This window comes from Papilio xuthus, unplaced genomic scaffold (genome assembly GCF_000836235.2).
Source record: "Papilio xuthus unplaced genomic scaffold, Pxut_1.1 DF825355.1, whole genome shotgun sequence".
NCBI classification, from domain to species: Eukaryota; Metazoa; Arthropoda; class Insecta; order Lepidoptera; family Papilionidae; genus Papilio; species Papilio xuthus.
Window position 1 is genome coordinate 712,878 of NW_013533294.1, and position 18,396 is coordinate 731,273.

General features: G+C 34.8%; 1 protein-coding gene across 1 annotated transcript; it reads right to left on the reverse strand.

The window, feature by feature from the left end:
• Window positions 1-2,177: 2,177 nt before the first annotated feature.
• On the reverse strand, window positions 2,178-17,833 carry Sra-1 (Cytoplasmic FMR1-interacting protein Sra-1). The gene is made up of 28 exons (XM_013323450.1): window positions 17,545-17,833; window positions 16,851-16,987; window positions 15,762-15,941; window positions 14,902-15,083; window positions 14,290-14,417; window positions 13,751-13,848; window positions 13,360-13,464; window positions 12,824-12,909; window positions 12,547-12,667; window positions 12,055-12,246; window positions 11,504-11,718; window positions 11,147-11,277; window positions 10,710-10,880; window positions 10,294-10,376; window positions 9,928-10,070; window positions 9,083-9,256; window positions 8,463-8,601; window positions 8,040-8,126; window positions 7,616-7,815; window positions 7,018-7,151; window positions 6,597-6,788; window positions 6,191-6,315; window positions 5,598-5,676; window positions 5,081-5,175; window positions 4,456-4,637; window positions 3,874-3,936; window positions 3,317-3,464; window positions 2,178-3,012 (listed from the first exon to the last, which is right to left on the reverse strand). Exons 1-28 carry the CDS (start codon window positions 17,618-17,620, stop codon window positions 2,851-2,853), a joined length of 3,828 nt encoding a protein of 1,275 aa, XP_013178904.1. The 5' UTR covers window positions 17,621-17,833; the 3' UTR covers window positions 2,178-2,850.
• Between the last annotated feature and the right edge of the window lie 563 nt (window positions 17,834-18,396).

Genomic DNA, 18,396 nt, shown 5'->3' on the forward strand with positions numbered 1-18,396 from the left:
AAAGACACATAGCGACATAATTCTTAAGAAATTAAAAAAAAGATAGGTTATGTTAAAATTATTGACACTTTTTTTCTTTAAATACAGGTATTAATGTATTCCTATGTTGTTACGGTGAAGAAAAACATCGTGATGCTGCACATATCTGACAAAGTCAAAGATGAAATCAACCTGCACTGGACCAGCATTCACTATCGTATCACGTAACGATTTAATGTTTTCAGATATCTTGAAGGCGCGAGTGCTACGCATAACACAATTTGATGTGTGTTGGGACTTAGTCGGGGGACGGCACTGCGTACCACGCATGACCTTGAGTCACTAAAATATTTGAAAACACTGAAATTTATTATTTTTATGCTATATTGTTGTGTGTATACCTTTATTTATTAAGATGATTCATTTCTCTTTTCGTCGTATAACTCAATATTCACTTAAATAAGATTTATATTTATTCCTACATACATTGGTTTCGATCCAGAGAAAACAGTGTAACGTCAAATTCAAAACATGCCCGCCGTTGATATTTCACTTTTAGTTATTTAATAAAAATTGTGCAATAAAATGACATCTTACTAATATTATAAATAGTACCTGGATGACGGAGCTTTGTTCGGTATTTTTTTTTAAATTGTGTTTTTTTTGGTAATTATATTTAAGTAGGAATTACTAATAAAATGATGAAATATGAATAATATTTTTCGATCTTACCGATAGAAAAAGTAAAGTTTATGTTTAAGTTGATTATCGATAAAACACGAATAAAATGACATTTTCTAAAAATGATTCCTAGCTAGATCGATTTATCGCCCCTCAAACCCTCTATATACAAAATTTTATGAAAATCGGTGGAGCCGATTCCGAGTTTCCAATTATATATATACTAGCGGACCCGACAGACGTTGTCCTGTCTACACGTGTTTAATTTGAATAAATTAATATGAAGTTAACATTTGATGAAAATTGTGAATCTAAACCATTCCCAGATCCCCTTGAACACACACAAAAAAATTCATCGAAATCGGTCCAGTTGTTTGAGAGAAGTTCAGTGACATACACACTCACAGAAGAATTATATATATAAAGATATATTACAAGAATTGCTCATTTAAAGATATAAGATAAAAATTTAAATATATTTGTTAGAAAGTATCACAAGAACGGCTGCATGGATTTTGATGAAATTTGACGGAACATAATCTGGAAGAACACGTAGACTACTAATTTTGTTTTTTTTTTAATTCCGCAAAAAGTCGCGGTAAAAGGTTAAAGTTATAAAATTTTTTAAGCAGAAATAAAATCTATTTTTAAGGTTATATTTTTAAAAAGAAAACACATTTTCCTTAAATTGTTTATTAAATAAAAAAAGATTATATAAATGCTTAAATTATAGCCATAATACTTGATACTAATATTAAAACACGATTATTAATTTACGTTATATTTCCTTAAGCAATAAAAAGTTTTTTATTCAAACTTTCGTGAGACATAAAACTAAGGGAACATACCCATACTACGTGACCTATTATATTTAGTTTTTTCGAACCCTCCCACCCCTCTTTGACCACTCGTAGTACATGCCATGACCCCCTCCCTTTAGTTTGTACGTAGTAATTCATAATTGTGATTTTTAATCATTTCACAGGAAAAAAATAAAAAATAAAAAATTTGGCTCATACTCTTCTTTATAGCATAAGACTGCATGCATTCTTAAATTACTAGTGAATTATGTATTATGAAAAAAAACAACTAACGGCTACGTGACTAAAATTTGAGCCCCCCTCCCACTCCTGTGACTGACCGTGGTATTTTAAAGACTCCGCTCCCCCCTAAACGGATCACGTAGTATGGGTACGTTCCCTTATATAAAAAACGGCTAAACACTCACGTTTTTTCGTCCGGTGACGGCACCGACTAGTTTCCGGCGGTTATCGAATATACGTGAGTGTTTAGCCGTTTTTATACCAGTTTACTAACAAAGTTTATTTTTGCCCAACTAATACATTTGTCTATAAGACCTATAAGTTTAAAGAATCAATTTCGGATTACTAGTAATAAGACAAAATTAGTATTAACTCTACAAATATGAAATATGAATAATAATTTATTCGTTTAAAAACTAAATTACCAAATATCCTAATAGACCTAACATTTAATGAGACCTAAAAAAAATCTGGAATTCATAAAATCATGAAACATATTTTTGTTAGCTTTAGTCGATGTTACGATTATAGTTTAGTCGAAATTAAAGTGATATATTTAAAGTGATATTAGTTTAGTAAAGATGTTGCTAGTTTAGTCATAATCACGATGATAGTTTAGTCGAAATTATGAAGTTAGTTATATATGATAGATTAGTGTAACATAATGATAGATATTGTTTATTTGAATGATAGTGATAAGTTTTTTAATGTGGAGTTACTGATGTTAGTTTAGTTTATGTGATAATTGAGTAGACATGATAGTTGAATAATTCAAACTTTCGTGAGACATTATACTAAACTGATATATAAACATGGCTAAACACTCACGTATATACGTCCGGTGGCGGCACCGACTAGTTTCGAGCCCATCGGGCACCCTTCATCAGGACGAGTAGTACTGGTATTATTTCGCGGACGCGGCCCGTCGCTCACTGTCGTCAGTGAGCGACGGGCCGCCACCGGACGAACATACGTGAGCATTAAGCCGTGTTTATATATCAGTTTAAACATGATAGTTGAGTTGAAATTAGTTGAGTTGACGTCTTAGTTCATATGATATTTGTTGTGTTGATGTGTTAGTTGAGTTGTCGAGTTAGTTGTGTTGTTAGCCGAAGTTGTTGAGTATGTTAGTTGAACTGATGTTAATTTAGTCGACATGATGGTGGGGTGCTGTCGGTGGAGGGAAGCATCTTATATGCTCGACTCCCGCGCGCTCCTCGTCTGCCACTAGATGGCGTGCCAAAACACCAAAGATCTGTGAATTTAGGACCTGGAAACGTCTGATGCGGTCCACCATGCGTTTGAGAGGCTGAAAGAAAGTATATATTTGAACCTAAAGGATGCAATTTATCACACAGTACTATTTAACTGTTTTTTGAAGGAGCAGATCCATTCTTAAGGTGGGATTAAAATTACCATACTAGTATAATAAATTGGATAGTTTAAATAGATAAATGTTTGTTATTACGTATCTCTAGAATAGGTAAATGGATTACGTAGAAATTTCTCATAGACGTAAAACATAATCTAGAAGAACATTAGGCTTAATTACAGTTTATTTTTATTTCTGCACCGTACAAGTTGCAAGCATTCAATATATGTGTAAAACTTACGATTCCTTTCACCAATTCATCTTTCCCATCAACTCTCTGGACTCTTAGGATGTGGTAGCAGAAGTCTAGAGCTTCGAAGCGTCTTTGCTGACCCAGTAGTGCTATGATAGTGCATCCCGCCCAGTGAAGGCCTTCGCCGAATAGTTCCCTAAGAGAAGATTGTAATTTGTAAACCGAGTTCAAAAGAATTAACTAGAGAGCACACAACTTTTTTTTGGTGCCAGACGCATAGTTTTAGTCCCATATCTCATAAGAAAAGGATGACGTATAGGAAGGACATATATGCTGTTTATGTGTGTTCCCTCCTACTCATTCGATTATAAGTAGGCAACGCATTCGGGTGTCCACTTGTTCGTTTCTCGTCTTTCCATATTGAAAGAAATATACAAAATTGAAATTAGTAATTTTAAAAATGGACTTGCCTATTCTGAAAATCGGATACGGACTTTGAAAAACTAGTTTCAACAATTTGGTATTTAACTTCGAACTTTGGGATTTAGTATTTTGTTAAATAAGTTGGATTTTTACAAATTGAATATGAATATTTTGTAACTCACTCAACAGTAAACTGTGTATCTCCAACTGGGATACAGTACAAGAACTGCAGAGCAGACCACAACCTGAAAAGGAACACTCAATTATAATAGTGGCAGAGCCCGCTTTAACATCTTCACACGAATCGGCCCGGCTCGCCAGGTGAAATACCACGAGCACACAGAAGACAGGCCTCAAGTGGGAAGCAATTCCAACTACAGTCTGATGAGTGTGCGTCCCGGAGGACTAATTTAGTCCTCTTTCCCTTCCCATCCTTTTTCTTATAAGGAATGGATGGGAAGTGGAAGTTGACTTTCCGGATGAGAGGAAGCAGGTGAAGGGAAAATATTTTCTCTCTGTCCATCCTCTCCTCCGTCGATTAAAGGTAGGCAACGCATATGCAATTGCATATGTCTATGGGCAACGGTCATTTCGCTATTTCGGCGATTTCAGGTGACCGCTCGCTCGTTTGCCACCTTATGATATAAACAAAAATACAAATTGATTCATATAGGAAGTTTCTTCTAATTTTACTTGATGAAAATTACTATAATAATGTTTTGGCTTTAATAAATCAAAGTCTGTTAATATTTAAAAAAACTCACCTATGAAACTCGCTTGTGTCATCAGTATGTAATGGTGCGTGTTGAGGCGCGGCTGGTGGACTTGGCCATTGTGGTGCAGTCAGACAAGCTCGTAAGCGACGCAACACAACAGAGAATAGAGATAGGCCGCAGCATAAACGTTCTCGGGTAAGTAAATCACCTTCACGAGCTAGTTGACTTTGCTAAGAATGGTAAAGGAAATCAAAGTTTGTATGGATGGCTATTTGTTTACTTACTATTTGGTTAATTATTTTCTTTTTAGGGTACCTCGAAAAGAAAAAAAAACGGTATTCTTATACCGGTCCGTCCGTCAGTCAAAACCCTTTTTTATTGTTGTTGTCATTATTATTTTACAGACATTTCAAAATATTTAACAGTTAAACAATTCCTAACAGTGTACAGTGGACCTCAAATCGTTCCTTGGGGAACACCACTATCATTGTCAAATAAATTATCATCTTTTCTATAAATTTGATTTTTTATAGATTATTTGCATCAATTAGATTCAATTCGTTACATTTTTATGTAAAACTAATAACAGTTACTTTAGAAATGAGAATTGTGTTTGATAAAAACAATCAAACGCTTATTAAAATTTCTAACGTATCAAATATTATGAACTAACCTTAGCAGTGCCGTATTTATCCACGTTTTGTACAATCTGTAGCGCGGAATATTTAGATTCTAGACGTTTCTGTTTTACTTCGGGTTTCTCTCCTTCTGTTTTAAGAATAAAAATTGCAGATTTTCATAAAGAATTCTCATTTGATTTTGATAACAATTTAAACAGTTAATCATCATCATTAGCTCACTGTACGTCCCCACTGAGGGTCTCGGAGTACCCTAAGTGAGAGTATGTGATAGTGAATGCTGGTCCAGTACAAAACTTGACACATATGTTTGAGTTTGTCAGATATGTGCAGCATCACGATGTTTTCCTTCACCGTAACAACATAGGATAAATGTACATATGTAAATGTAACACATTCATACATGACGGGATTACGACACAGGACATGCAGATTGCAAGTCAAATGCTTGACTCCTGAGCCACCGACGCTCTCAACCAGAAAATAAAATATAAGTATTTATGCTAAAACTTCATAAACAATTATTTACATGACATGTAGCCTATGACATACCTGCTGTGAATGGTCGGGGAAGAATATTCTGGAAAGGCGCAGCGTGAAGTAAATCTGTCACTTCCTCTTGACTAAGAGCCTAAAAATTCATATTCGTAAATCATCTACTAGTTTTTAATAATTTAAGGACTGTAATTTGTAGTAGTTTTAAAATGAAATAATAAAAAATAAACTGAGTCCCACAAGGCAACGTACATCTTCAAAACCTGGCAATTTTAATCGTTAAACGACTTACGCAATGTCATAGAGTTTGCGTCGCCGACATTTTATTACGTCGCCGACACTAGTATTTTTAGATATTATTGGTTAGAATCATTTCTAGCGCTCCTGTTCCTACGTCTGCGTTAGTGAGTGGACACAAGATTAGATATTCTAATAAGACTAGTGTTGTGCCAGTACACCGGCACAGTGTCGGATTTTCTTCCTAACAGTTGCTAGCAATCTGTTAAAATCCTGAGAAAAGTCAAGGCAGCAGAGCAAATCAATACAGTTGTCATGTAGTTACTTTGGGTATAGTTATCGTATAGAGGGTTCGCGTCTACGATTCACCGTTGTATGGATCAAGTGCAATTATTTTAGTTATATAAACTTACCTGTTCAATTAGCATACAGAACAATATAATATTTCCAAGTTCCCTGAAAGCATGGAACAGTTCTGTACGAGCATCAGGATATTGAACGATATCAGTCAACTGAGCGTGATAGTAGCCAAGTACACCTGGAAGGTAAATATTTATGTGAAGACCTTAAGGTCAAAGCCAAGGGAGCACCAACCAGATTGCTACCAAATTGATACATGAGAGACAAACTTAAATCTTACTAATATTATAAATGCGAATGTTTAGATGGATGGATACATAGGCTACTAATTAAGTTTTTTCTTCAGCGCGGACAGATCCGCGGGCGACAGCTCTGTTATAAAGCAAATCAACAAATTGTATACATCAAAAATTATCGTATTCTATCTCGAAGCCAGCGCCGTCTATTATAAAAACTCACCATTAGATCCGTAGTCGTATCTAGGAAGTTTGCAGTGCCTAGGCATAGCAGCTGCAAGAGCTCTTGTGAACTGAGCTAATGTCCCGTGTAGGAGACCTCGGGCTACACCTAGTAATTCCCCTACCACAACCGCCACACCCTGATAACCCAATAAACGGACGAGGGCGTGAAGATGTTGTGCACCAACGAACCCTGGATAAAAGTTTGCCGTTTAAGTCGTTGGAATTGTTTAAACATTTCGAGTATTGTGTATTTTTTTAGCTTCAATAAATTTAAATACAAAGACGCTAAAAAAGATTATAAAAATCGAGAACGTCTTATACATATTTTTAATCCTATTTTATTTACTTTCTGGTCTTTAGTTGCACTACCAGACACAAAAATTTTAAAAATTACATTTTACAATATGTTTTTCTACTACCTGCATACTGTGCGTACTGAGCTGCATAAGGGAATCCCAATTGCTTGGATCCCCATAACAACGCATGTCCATACTGTTGGGGTCTTTCTCTTTGAACACCTGCAGCGAATTGAATGCCACGACATTTCACGAACCTAGATACAGTTAAAAGACAGATGTGGGTAGATAGAAATTAAAAAAAAAATCATTTCCTATGATCCTATTATAGTATAGCTTTCAATTTAGTATTGATACTTGTCAGTTGCGAGATTTTTCTTTCTAAGGTTCAACTAAACTAACATTCGATCTACCAATTTGTAGTTTGAACAAGGCTGTCTTTTAAACAACTTTTCTGACATTCAATCAACTAAACTAATATCCTATGAACTAAACTAACATTTTATCACCGAAACTAAAATTTCATGAGATAAACTAACACCCCATCAACTACACTCAACAAACTAAACTAACATTCCATCGACTAAACTAAAATTTCATCAACCAAACTAACACTTTATCAACTAACCTAACATACCATCAACTAAACTAATATTCCAGCAACTAACCAATAATGCAATTGCATCATTCAATGAACTTATTGATAATTGAATCTTCTTACCGATCAGTGGCAGCATTATAGCAGTAATTCGGCAGGAAATCGTAATTCAGTTCCCAGAATACATGTAAAGTTATCCTGCCATATGGGGCTAGGACACCATGGTCAGATTCCCGTAGGATCGCTTCGAATTCGTCCAATGTTAGGTACCGACTGAGAAGTTTGTGGCAGAGTCGATTAACAGAGATCAGACCTTCTAGTTCCTAATGAAGAAATCACTATTCTTATAAACATTACGTGAATTATTTCTAAGTAAAAAGTAATTTAAATTGAGAAAAATCAATTTTACACTTAATAACTTTAAATTATTCTTAAAACAATTATCAAATTAATCGATCTGTAAAATATTCGATGTTTTGTAAATGCAACGGAAAATCTTAGAATCTATGTAAAAATAAAATGTATTAATCCAGAAATCTAAACTTACCACAACTCCGGTGATATCACCGGCTTCGAACTTCGCGACCGCAGCGTCCAATGCCCGGTGCATATCAGCATTGATACGCTGCGCCACCTAGTGGTACAACAATTTATAATACAATAGTTATAGAGTAATAACATTTCTATATTTTTACAATCATGGTTGATCATAGCTGATCATGATTGGTCATCTCTGATCATGACCGGTCATCATCGATCATATGTTATCGCTGGTCATGATTGGTCATTAAGTACAATTTTTAGACATTATAAGTTAGAATCATTTGGCGCGAATGACGTTCTTTCGTTACAAAACCCAGTATCAGAATAAATAGTGAAGGAACACAAACGTCGACATTTTAGTAAGGCTAGTGTTGGGTCAATACACTGCCACATTTTAGGATTTTCTTCCTAACACTATGATACTCACCAAGGCGTTAAGGTCGACGTGTCTGCCGAGCAGCGCGACATGCCTCTGGCGCAGCAGAGAGGCGTACCTGCCCGCTCCACCGCCCGTGCTGGCTCCGCGCGCCGCGCACTCAGCGCGATAACGTTTGTCCAGTAACATACTGTGAAATTAGTATCTAGAGTAACTACTAGCGATTACATCAGGTTGAGACTAAATTTACCATTGGGCTGTTCAATCATTCGGCCCAATGGTAATTTTATTCGGCCCAATGGTAATTTTATTCGGCCCAATAATTGATTGTTCAAATAAAGAGGATCGGTGGAAAATCACAAATATAGGAAATCAATGGTCGAATACATATTATTACGAGTGTATGAGAGATATATTAAATTCAATTGCGAGAGATTGACTTGAATAATCTATTATAAATGCGAATGTTGTATGTTTGTTTGAAAGTATCTCCAAAACGACTGCATGGATCTTAATAAAATGTGTCATAGATGTAAAACATAATCTTAAATAACACATAGACTAATAATTAAGTCTTTGAATTCCACGCGATACGTGTCGCGGGGACAGTGATGTGAAAGTGACTAAATAGGTTAAATTACATGACAAAAAAAACAAGAACGAATGTATACCTGGAAGCAAGCTGTTTATAATGAGCGTACACCTGCTCAGATAATTTATAAACAAACTGATCGAAGCACAAATTAACTTCTGCTTCAACTTCGTCGTAAAGAAATTGCTTTTTGAACACAGTAAGCGCGTACTGGGCAGAATCATTGTATAGATCTAACGGGTATAGTACATATCTAGAAAAAAATACACAAATTACCTATCGTCATAAAAAAAGCACACCAGAGCTAAAAATTTAAGTAGTAATAAAAATTAAGTGATAATACACTTAATTCGCCGAAATAGCGAAGTGACCCCTTCCCAGACATCTGTAATTGCATTTACGTTTTAATAGTGTTAGAGCCCGCCTTAACATGTTCGCACGAATTGTCCTCACCCGGTGAAATACCACGACCACACAGAAGACACGCCTCAAGTGGAAGCAATTCCAACTACAGTCTGATGAGTGTGCGTCCCGGAGGCCTAATTTAGTCCTCTTTCCCTTCCCACCCTTTTTCTTATACGGAAAGGATAGGAAGTGGAAGTGGACTTTCCGGATGAGAGGATGCATGGGAAGGGAAAATATTTTCTTTCTGTGCATCCTCTCCTCCGTTGATTAAAGGTAGGCAACGCATATGCAATTGCATATGTCTATGGGCAACGGTCACTTCGCTATTTCAGCGATTTCAGGTGGCCGCTCGCTCGTTTGCCGCCTTATATTATAAAAAAAAACCGTTATTTGTACGAAAAAAGCGAGTTTAAACCCACATATCACTAGATGTATAGTCATAAATCGCTAAAAACGTGACCCAATGATCCGTTTGTTGCAATCTTAATAATCCTTCATACATACAAAGTTATAACTTACTCCATCATAGCAGGTTCTTTACTACGCAGAATATGATCTGTTAATATCCAAGGCATTGACATTTCTATAGGAAATTGTATCCGTTTCTCCATTGTAACTAAGTCGTTACATTCTTCATTATGCTGATGACGTACCGTACATTTCTTTGGAAACATATATGAAACATAAATAAAATAAAGTATTTATAATAATCATCAGATTGGAACAATTTCTAAATCGGAACATTTTTATATTAGAACATTTATTGAATCGGAACATTTCTAGATTAGTATATAATTGTGATTGGAACATAATTAGATAAATATTTAAAATTAACGTTCGAATTAATTAATTTGTCGTCTAAAGCATATAAAATTATGGTCTTACGTTTACTTTTCTTCCCATTGTCATTTCCAAGTAAAACTCTCTATACCACAGTTGAGAGAGATCGCAACACTTTTGTAATGAATCTGAAAGAGAAAGGCTATGTCAAAAACTCCTGTAAAAACTGTAACAAACATGTTTCTTTGTGAATGTTTCGACGATGTAAACTCAATATTTCACTGGCCTCAGCGTAAACTATCGCATGTTTTTAATTTTACAAAATAAAACTTGAAGCATGAATACGAATAATTATGCATCAAACATGAACATACAATATACAAGCAAAATCCACAGTTCTTCTTTCTATTACTTTTAACACAGAAATTAGTATTTATCAAGTTAATTTAAATAATACAAAAAAAGGAAGTAAATTGCAAAATTGTGGGTAACAATAGTTTAAGTAAGAGCTATAAATTTACCAGATAGATTTAACAAATATCCCCAATAGAAGCTTTGTCGATGGAATGTTTCAATTTGAGTCAAAGTGGTAGCATCTAGATCCTTTCTTAATGTACGCCTTCCTCCAGATTTATCAGATATCAAAGCTTCTAGTTGTGTTCTGACCATATACAGCTGTGTTGATGATGGCCCTGGAACAATATTAGATTATAGAAGTGATACAATTTGTTGGGACATTATTTCTTATAAGAAAAACGGTAGAAAGAGAAAGAGGAGTCAAATGAGTTCTCCTGCACGCACTCATCGGACTGTAGTTGGAATGAGTCCGCATTTGAGGCCTGTCTTCTGTGTGGTCATGGTATTACAGCAGACGAACCTAAGAGATATTGTTGCCGTCATCTACCACTATCAAAGTTTCATATATCTACGAAAGTATTCAAATAGTATACAAACTCACCAACATTCCGCCTCGGGACTTTAATAGTGAAACTTGCATCAGCGTCTTTCTTGCCGCGCAGAGCCGGGTCTTGCTGAGGCTCGCAGCCACGCGCCCAATCACCACATGTCTCGCGCACTGATACTATGATGCTGTATAAAAAATATAGTTACTAGCAGTTGCCCGCGTCTTCACCTAAGCGAAATTTAAATAAATCTAGAATAGGCTCAGAAGTTTCCGAGTCTATTAAATTACAAACAATCAAATATTTGCTGGCGATATCACACTAAGAGTTATTTAATTGTTACTTTATTCACAATTCACTAAACTTTTGCGTATATTTTCCTATCACACAATATTTTATTTCCACCCACAAACCTTCGGATTAAATCTTTCTTGTTCTTAATGGCCTTCCGCAACGGTTCCCTCAGTAATAACTGTACGAAGTCCTGCAATTCCGCGTAAATAGACCTTCTAGCTGCGTCAGCGAACACAGTCTCCATACGAGCCATTAATACTTGCAGACCTTTGATCATTGCTATCACTTCTATCATCGCGAACTTCTCTTCTGAAGTGTAATTATAGCGGGTAGCCTGAAAAATGTGGCTTGATTTACCCAACGCAACTTTACTTTTGTCTAACTACCCCCACATTACCCCACAATATCACTTCTTCTTTAAAATAAGAAATATTAGCTGAAAATATGAACGTTACGAGTAACGCCTTCGAAAAAAATCGCCAACTTGTGATTTGACTATCAGACCGATTTACTAACCGATTGTTTTCTTGGCACTTTACATACAGAAAATTATTAACAGATTCATAAAAATGGCGAAAAACAAACGTCCATAAATTCGCTAAAATAACGAAGCGACCGCTGCAAGGTATAATTGTACAGTGACTCAGTGTGAAATAAAAACTAAGCTTACCCTCTCATACTCTTCAGCTTCAGCAGGGCATCTTGAGTTAATTGTATGATCAGTCGGATGCAATAGCTTCCAAGAACACAATTCAGTTAATACCGAACACCAGGAAGACAACAACTGAAGACCACGTAAACAAAGTTCAGTGACCGCCTTGTTTTCAGCATCGGAGCCTGCTTCTTTGAACGTTGTGGTCACCTAGATGGAACTTTTATATTAGATATGACCAAAAGGTTTTGAAAAAAAAATGATGTAATGAACGATAGGATGTATTTTGAAAAAAAAATATTTTAGAAATTATGATATTTGATATGAAATATTGTTCAGAAAATGACTATAAAGTTAATTATTATTATTAATTATTTGGATTTTCACACGTTATTACAAAAATAAATAAAGATCTTGTGATTATTTCTCATACTGCTACTTAGAACATTTCTATATTAGATTAGATTAGATTATATTTATCGTATGGAACATTTTTCTACCAGGACGTACCTCATTACTGTATCTAGCGAGCTCAGATATGTAATTCTGGTGTTCTTCCCTGATCTGAGGCAGGTGGACCATCAGATCTGCTTGCGGAGAAGGTGGATTTGGGCTCGAAGATAATGGCCACCTAGATATAATTGATAATGTACTCAAATAAAATATATTGCATACATTTAAGATTCAAATTTAAAAGATTGAAAGAAAATATTAGTTCAAGATTTAACTTTTTAAAAATTAACGTGAATTCATAACGAGTTCAGAAAAATACTTAAAAATCACTCACTTGCTTGGATCGTAATGTTTCGATCTCTTGATATAATTGAATGGCGCGATCTGCATATCTCCAAACAAAGGTACCACTTCGAGATTCTAAGAGAAAAGTAACAATTAGATACACAAACCTATATCTACAAACAATTCTTAAAAAAAGCGACAGATTACTTATCAAGAGAAACCTGTTTTAAAAAAATAATCAATATGGCTGTAGCCGATACAAAAATACACTAAATCTAAAATCACTAAAAAATCATGTCCGTAATAAATGGAATTCTTAAGAAAGTAAAAACTACGAAAGTTTAAAATAATATACGAAATGTAGTTTATTTGTGAGGAAACTTTAACAATCTTACTAATATTATAAATGCGAATGTTTGGATGGATGGATGTTTGTTAGAAGTTTTAGGTTTAGGTGACTGAAATTTGGCAAAGATGTATAACATAGTCTGAAAGAACACATAAGCCACAATTTTTAAGTCCACGGGGACGTAATCGCGGGTTACAGTTAGTGTTAACAATAAAAAATACCTTTGATTACAATACCTTAAAGATCCTGTCGATCCTGTCAAGACGGATCTTCTTTTTCTGATCAAGTCGATTAATATTACATACTTCAGAATCCATAAGGAAGAGACCAAAGCCCATAACCTAGGCAAGGAAAAAACATCGTTAAAAATAACACATTTGGACTACATAAAATAGAAACATGTCTATATTAGTATGAAACATTTTCTAAATCTTAACATTTCTAGATTTGTAAATAATTATGATTGAAACATTTTTTTTAATTGGAACATATGTAAATTAAAATTAATTTGTAAATCGGAACATTTCTAGATTAGTAAATCATTATTATCGGAACATTTTAAGATTCATATTTGTCAATATAAGAATAGTTCAACCTAGTTACATCATGTCAACATCTTAATCTTACCTTAACCAGCATATGCTTTTCCGAGGGTGTCAAATACATTTTTGTTTCGTACATCTGAACGCAAATGTTCACAACATCAGCAAGTAAATCTTCATAACCTAAAAACAAATAACAATCCAGTGTACCTGTTTTTTAATTTAAAAAAAAATATGACAGAAGCCAACAACATCTGCATGTGTCGCTCTCAACAATACGACCACACAGAAGACACGCCTCAAGAGCGAAGTAATTCCGGGTACAATATGATTGTGTTCCGGAGAAGGAAGGGAAATGCGCAGGAGGGGACTCATAGTAAGAGGAAATATTCTCTTTACTTGCATCTCCTTTTCCGTTAACAACGAGTCCTAGGCAACACTTCGCTATTTCGGCGAATTCAGATGGAAGTTTGTCCGTTTGCTATGTTATAAAAAGCTATTTTTAGGGTTCCGTACCTCATAGGAAAAAAATCAGGATCCATAGGATCTTATAGGATCACTTTGTTATTTATATACACCACCCTAAGCCTTAGGAGACCACACAGAGTAAAAATAATAACCTACCATTAATTTTCTCGAGTGCATCTTTAACTGTGTCCCTTATTTTATTCTGTGTTGCAAGAAACATTGATAAGTTCTGTGATTCCTGTAGACTTTGACTGTCCGCCATCACTTTGAGAAATTGAGCGGCTCTAATAAAAAAATATGTTAGTCTTACTTATATTATAAATGCGAATGTTTGAATAACTTTGTTAATACATAACTTCAGAACTGCTAAATAGATTTGGATGAAATTTGGAACAGTTATAGATTACATTCTAGAAAAGAACATAGGCTAACTCAGTTTTATATCTCACTAATATTATAAATGCGAATGTTTAGATGTATGTTAGAAGGTATTGCCAGAATGGCAGCATGAATCTTGATGAAATTTGACATACATATAGAACATAGTCTGGAAGAACACATAGACTACTAATTTAGTTTTTTTTTTTAATTCCGCACGGATGGAGTCGCTGTACGCTTGTAACATTATAAATGCAAAAGTTTGGATAACTTTGTTATTACATAACTGCAGAACGGCTAGATTGATTTCGATGATATTCGAAACATTTATAGATTACAGTCTAGAATAGAACATAGGCAACTTAATTTTTTAATTTACACAAAACTCACCGTCTATATGTTGAATAATCATTTTTAACGGAACTCTTCATATTCTTAAGTTCATCGAGCACAGCGAACATGTTAACGAACTTGCCGAGCGTCAATAAATACGCTTCAGATACGAAGTCACGTCGTTTCTCAGCGTGACACAACCTACGTACCTCGCCACAGAATCTCTCAATAGCTTTACGCTGAAATAATTAAGACTTTACTAACGAAATGAACATCTTTTAATAGCTTACAATGATGAGACTGTTACTGTGGGTTTCTGAGACCAAAGTCAGCAGCTAGGTGTAAAGGGTCAGATGACCTTGAGACATCCAGATATTTGAAAATATACACAATCAATGCTGGATCAATCCAAGGAACTAAATAAGCGAGAAACTCGGGTTAAAGAGAAACTTCTATCTGTTCTAAGCAAGACACTTGAATAAGAGAGACACCTCTATAAGCGAGAAAAATATCACGATTCCTTGGACATTCCCTTATTCAAGTTCAAATGTCTGATCCCTTTTTCATAAATATTTAAAAATCTCCTCAACAGTGTCTCGAGCAAGGGTTCCCAAACTTATTTTGTGTACTGCCCACTTTGAGAATAAATATTTAGCGCTCCCATATTATAGTTCAAGCAATCTTTTAATTCATATTAGTTGATGTTCACAAGTTGTTGTTGAGAGTCGAGAGCTCATGCAGTCGTTGTCTAAGAGGCCTCCTAGCTAAATAAAACTACAAATCACCCCGCAAGCCTCTACACAACACCCCCATTTTCTTTCTGGGTCTCTTACCCTTGAGACCTGCAGCGCCCACAAGGGGGCGTTATCGCCCACTTTGGGAAAGACTGGTCTAGATTAATAGGATAATTTTCTAACCTGGAAATACATGAATTGCAGCAATTTGTCAACTTCAGGACCTAACACTTGCACTGTCCGTTCATATATATGTACTCTATCTGGCTGTTCGTTGGACCTAGGCTGAGGTATAGCCCGACTGCAACATCTCCATGTATACAACATAACAGCGTGTGCATTACCTTCTTCTAGAAGTTCATTCTAGAAAGATCCAGAATAATATTAATATATATTGATGATTTGATAGTAATAACTAATATTATAAATGCATATGTCTGGATGGATGGACGTTTTAATGTATCTCCAGAACTACTGCATGGATCTCGCTGAAATTTGACACACATATAGAACATAGTCTTTAAGATCACATAGGCTACTTGTTTTTAAGCCCGGAGTGAATCGGAGGCGATTTCTAGTTGATAATATCACTATATTTTGAATTTTTAGTTTATCTACATTATATTGAGTTTATTCTATACATATTAATAAAATTGTAGTGTCTATTTCATGTTTAAAAAGATCATATTTCATAAACATATTTGCATTACTAATGAAAATCAAAATGTTCGTTGTCTGTCTGTATCACTGTCTGCATTGCTACCTTCCGGATAATCTCTGGATGGTCTTGACAGCTTTTGACAAGACTTTAACGGGAACATAGCTGATGACAAGCATGCAATCTCATCATCAGCTCACTATATGTCCCCACCGAGGGGCTCGGAGCCTACCCTAAGTTAAGAGTGATTAGGCCATAGTCAACCACACTGGCCAAGTGTGGGTTGACTTCACACATATCTTTGAATTTCTCAGATATGTGCAGCATTAGATGTTTTCCTTCACCATAAGAACGTCAGATAAATGTACATATGTAAATCGAAAAAAACATTGGTACATGGCGGGATTCGAACCCAGGACCTGCAGATTGCAAGTCAAGTGCTTGACCACTGAGCCACCGACGCTCTCAAGCATGCAATAAAGTTAAGTAATAAAACAAAATTATGGTAAGGAACAACAGAACATCCTGTTATTATATTTAAAAGGATTCTCCAGTAAGCGATAAAGCATATTTTTTGTTCAAATAAACTTTTATTATTATAATTTAAAACATACCAAATTAGCATGTACGGTAGCCTCTTCAATGTACTTAGCGATACCAGTAACGAAGCCATTGCGATCTTCAAAATTTGTATCGAAATTCGCTTGATAGAGAATCGAACATGGTGCAGCTTCAATACAGGGTTGTTCATCTATAAAATAATTATAATATGAACATGGTGTAACAGGAAATCATCCTGTAGTTTATAGAAACTGACATAGATCAGTGGTGGTAAACCTTTAGGTGTCAACATGCCATTTTTGTTAAGAGATATTTAATAGGGTCTTGGAGATACTTTCTATGTTTTAGACAATCCTACTAATATTATAAATGCGAATGTTTAGATGTATGGATGTTTGTTTGAAAATATCTCTGGAACGGCTCAACCGATTTTGATGATATTTGGCACAGATATAGAACATAGTCTGGGAGAATATGTAGGCTACTTATTTTATAATTCTGCACTGACAGAGTCGCGGGCGACAAAGAGTATAATATATTTTAAAAACTCACAGGATACTTGTAAATACTAATTAATTTATAGACTTTTATGTACAAAAAACAATGTATGTTTAATTATAAGTGCTTAATAACTGACAAAATAACTATAGTATAATAAAACAGTATTTATCAATGTTTCATAAGTCCACCGGATGTTGAGTAAAATAGTATTATTGCGATAGAAATAGTGCATGATTTAGTATTTACCGGGTAATGTAAGTTCGTCCAATACATCCACATTGCTTAAAGCATCCGAAAGAGACACTTTTTCACTCACAGACATGATTTTAAGATGAAATCACTTGATTACTTTAATTGTATTTTACACAACTTATACACCAATATTTTCTAAAAATTATACGCAGCGCATGATATATAAATACTAACAACTTATTAATGAACACATTAATAGTTAAAATCAATTGCAAAGTTCATAAATGATATAAATTGGTTCAGTAAAGTATCCACTTTGCGCAGAACCAAGCCCAAACTTAATTTGACATTGACAGCTAACAAGTGCAGTGCAAAAGACAACACAAAAGTGATGTGCCGTAACTAGTGATGCAATAATCGATAACAGAAAAAAAAACTATTTACAGTTCAGTTCTAAATTCCATTCGCTACTTTTTTCTGGCGTATACAATAATTACTTTAAAAACCGTTAATTTCACGCTTTTCATTTACCGTAAAATGGGGTGAAGAGGTTAATCTTTCATCTTCAACAGGAACTTTTGTACATATTTAGTACAGCTCTTTATTAAAACAATTGCGATATCGTCAATCTTCATGTAATTTACCAAATATTTGGAAAGATAAATAAAAACATGTCTATTTTAGTACACTAAGAAATAGCAGATCGTCCCTAATTATCGGGCGTTGAATGTCATATTGGCTAAAATTAAGTTTCAAATTTCTAACTTTAAAAACACGGTACTTCCATACACATTTCCCTCCCCACTTTCAACCTTTTTTAGCATTAAAAAGTAACCTACATATATCCTTTCTCAGGCTCTAGACTATCTATTTATCAAATATCATTTAAATCGATTCAGTAGTTTC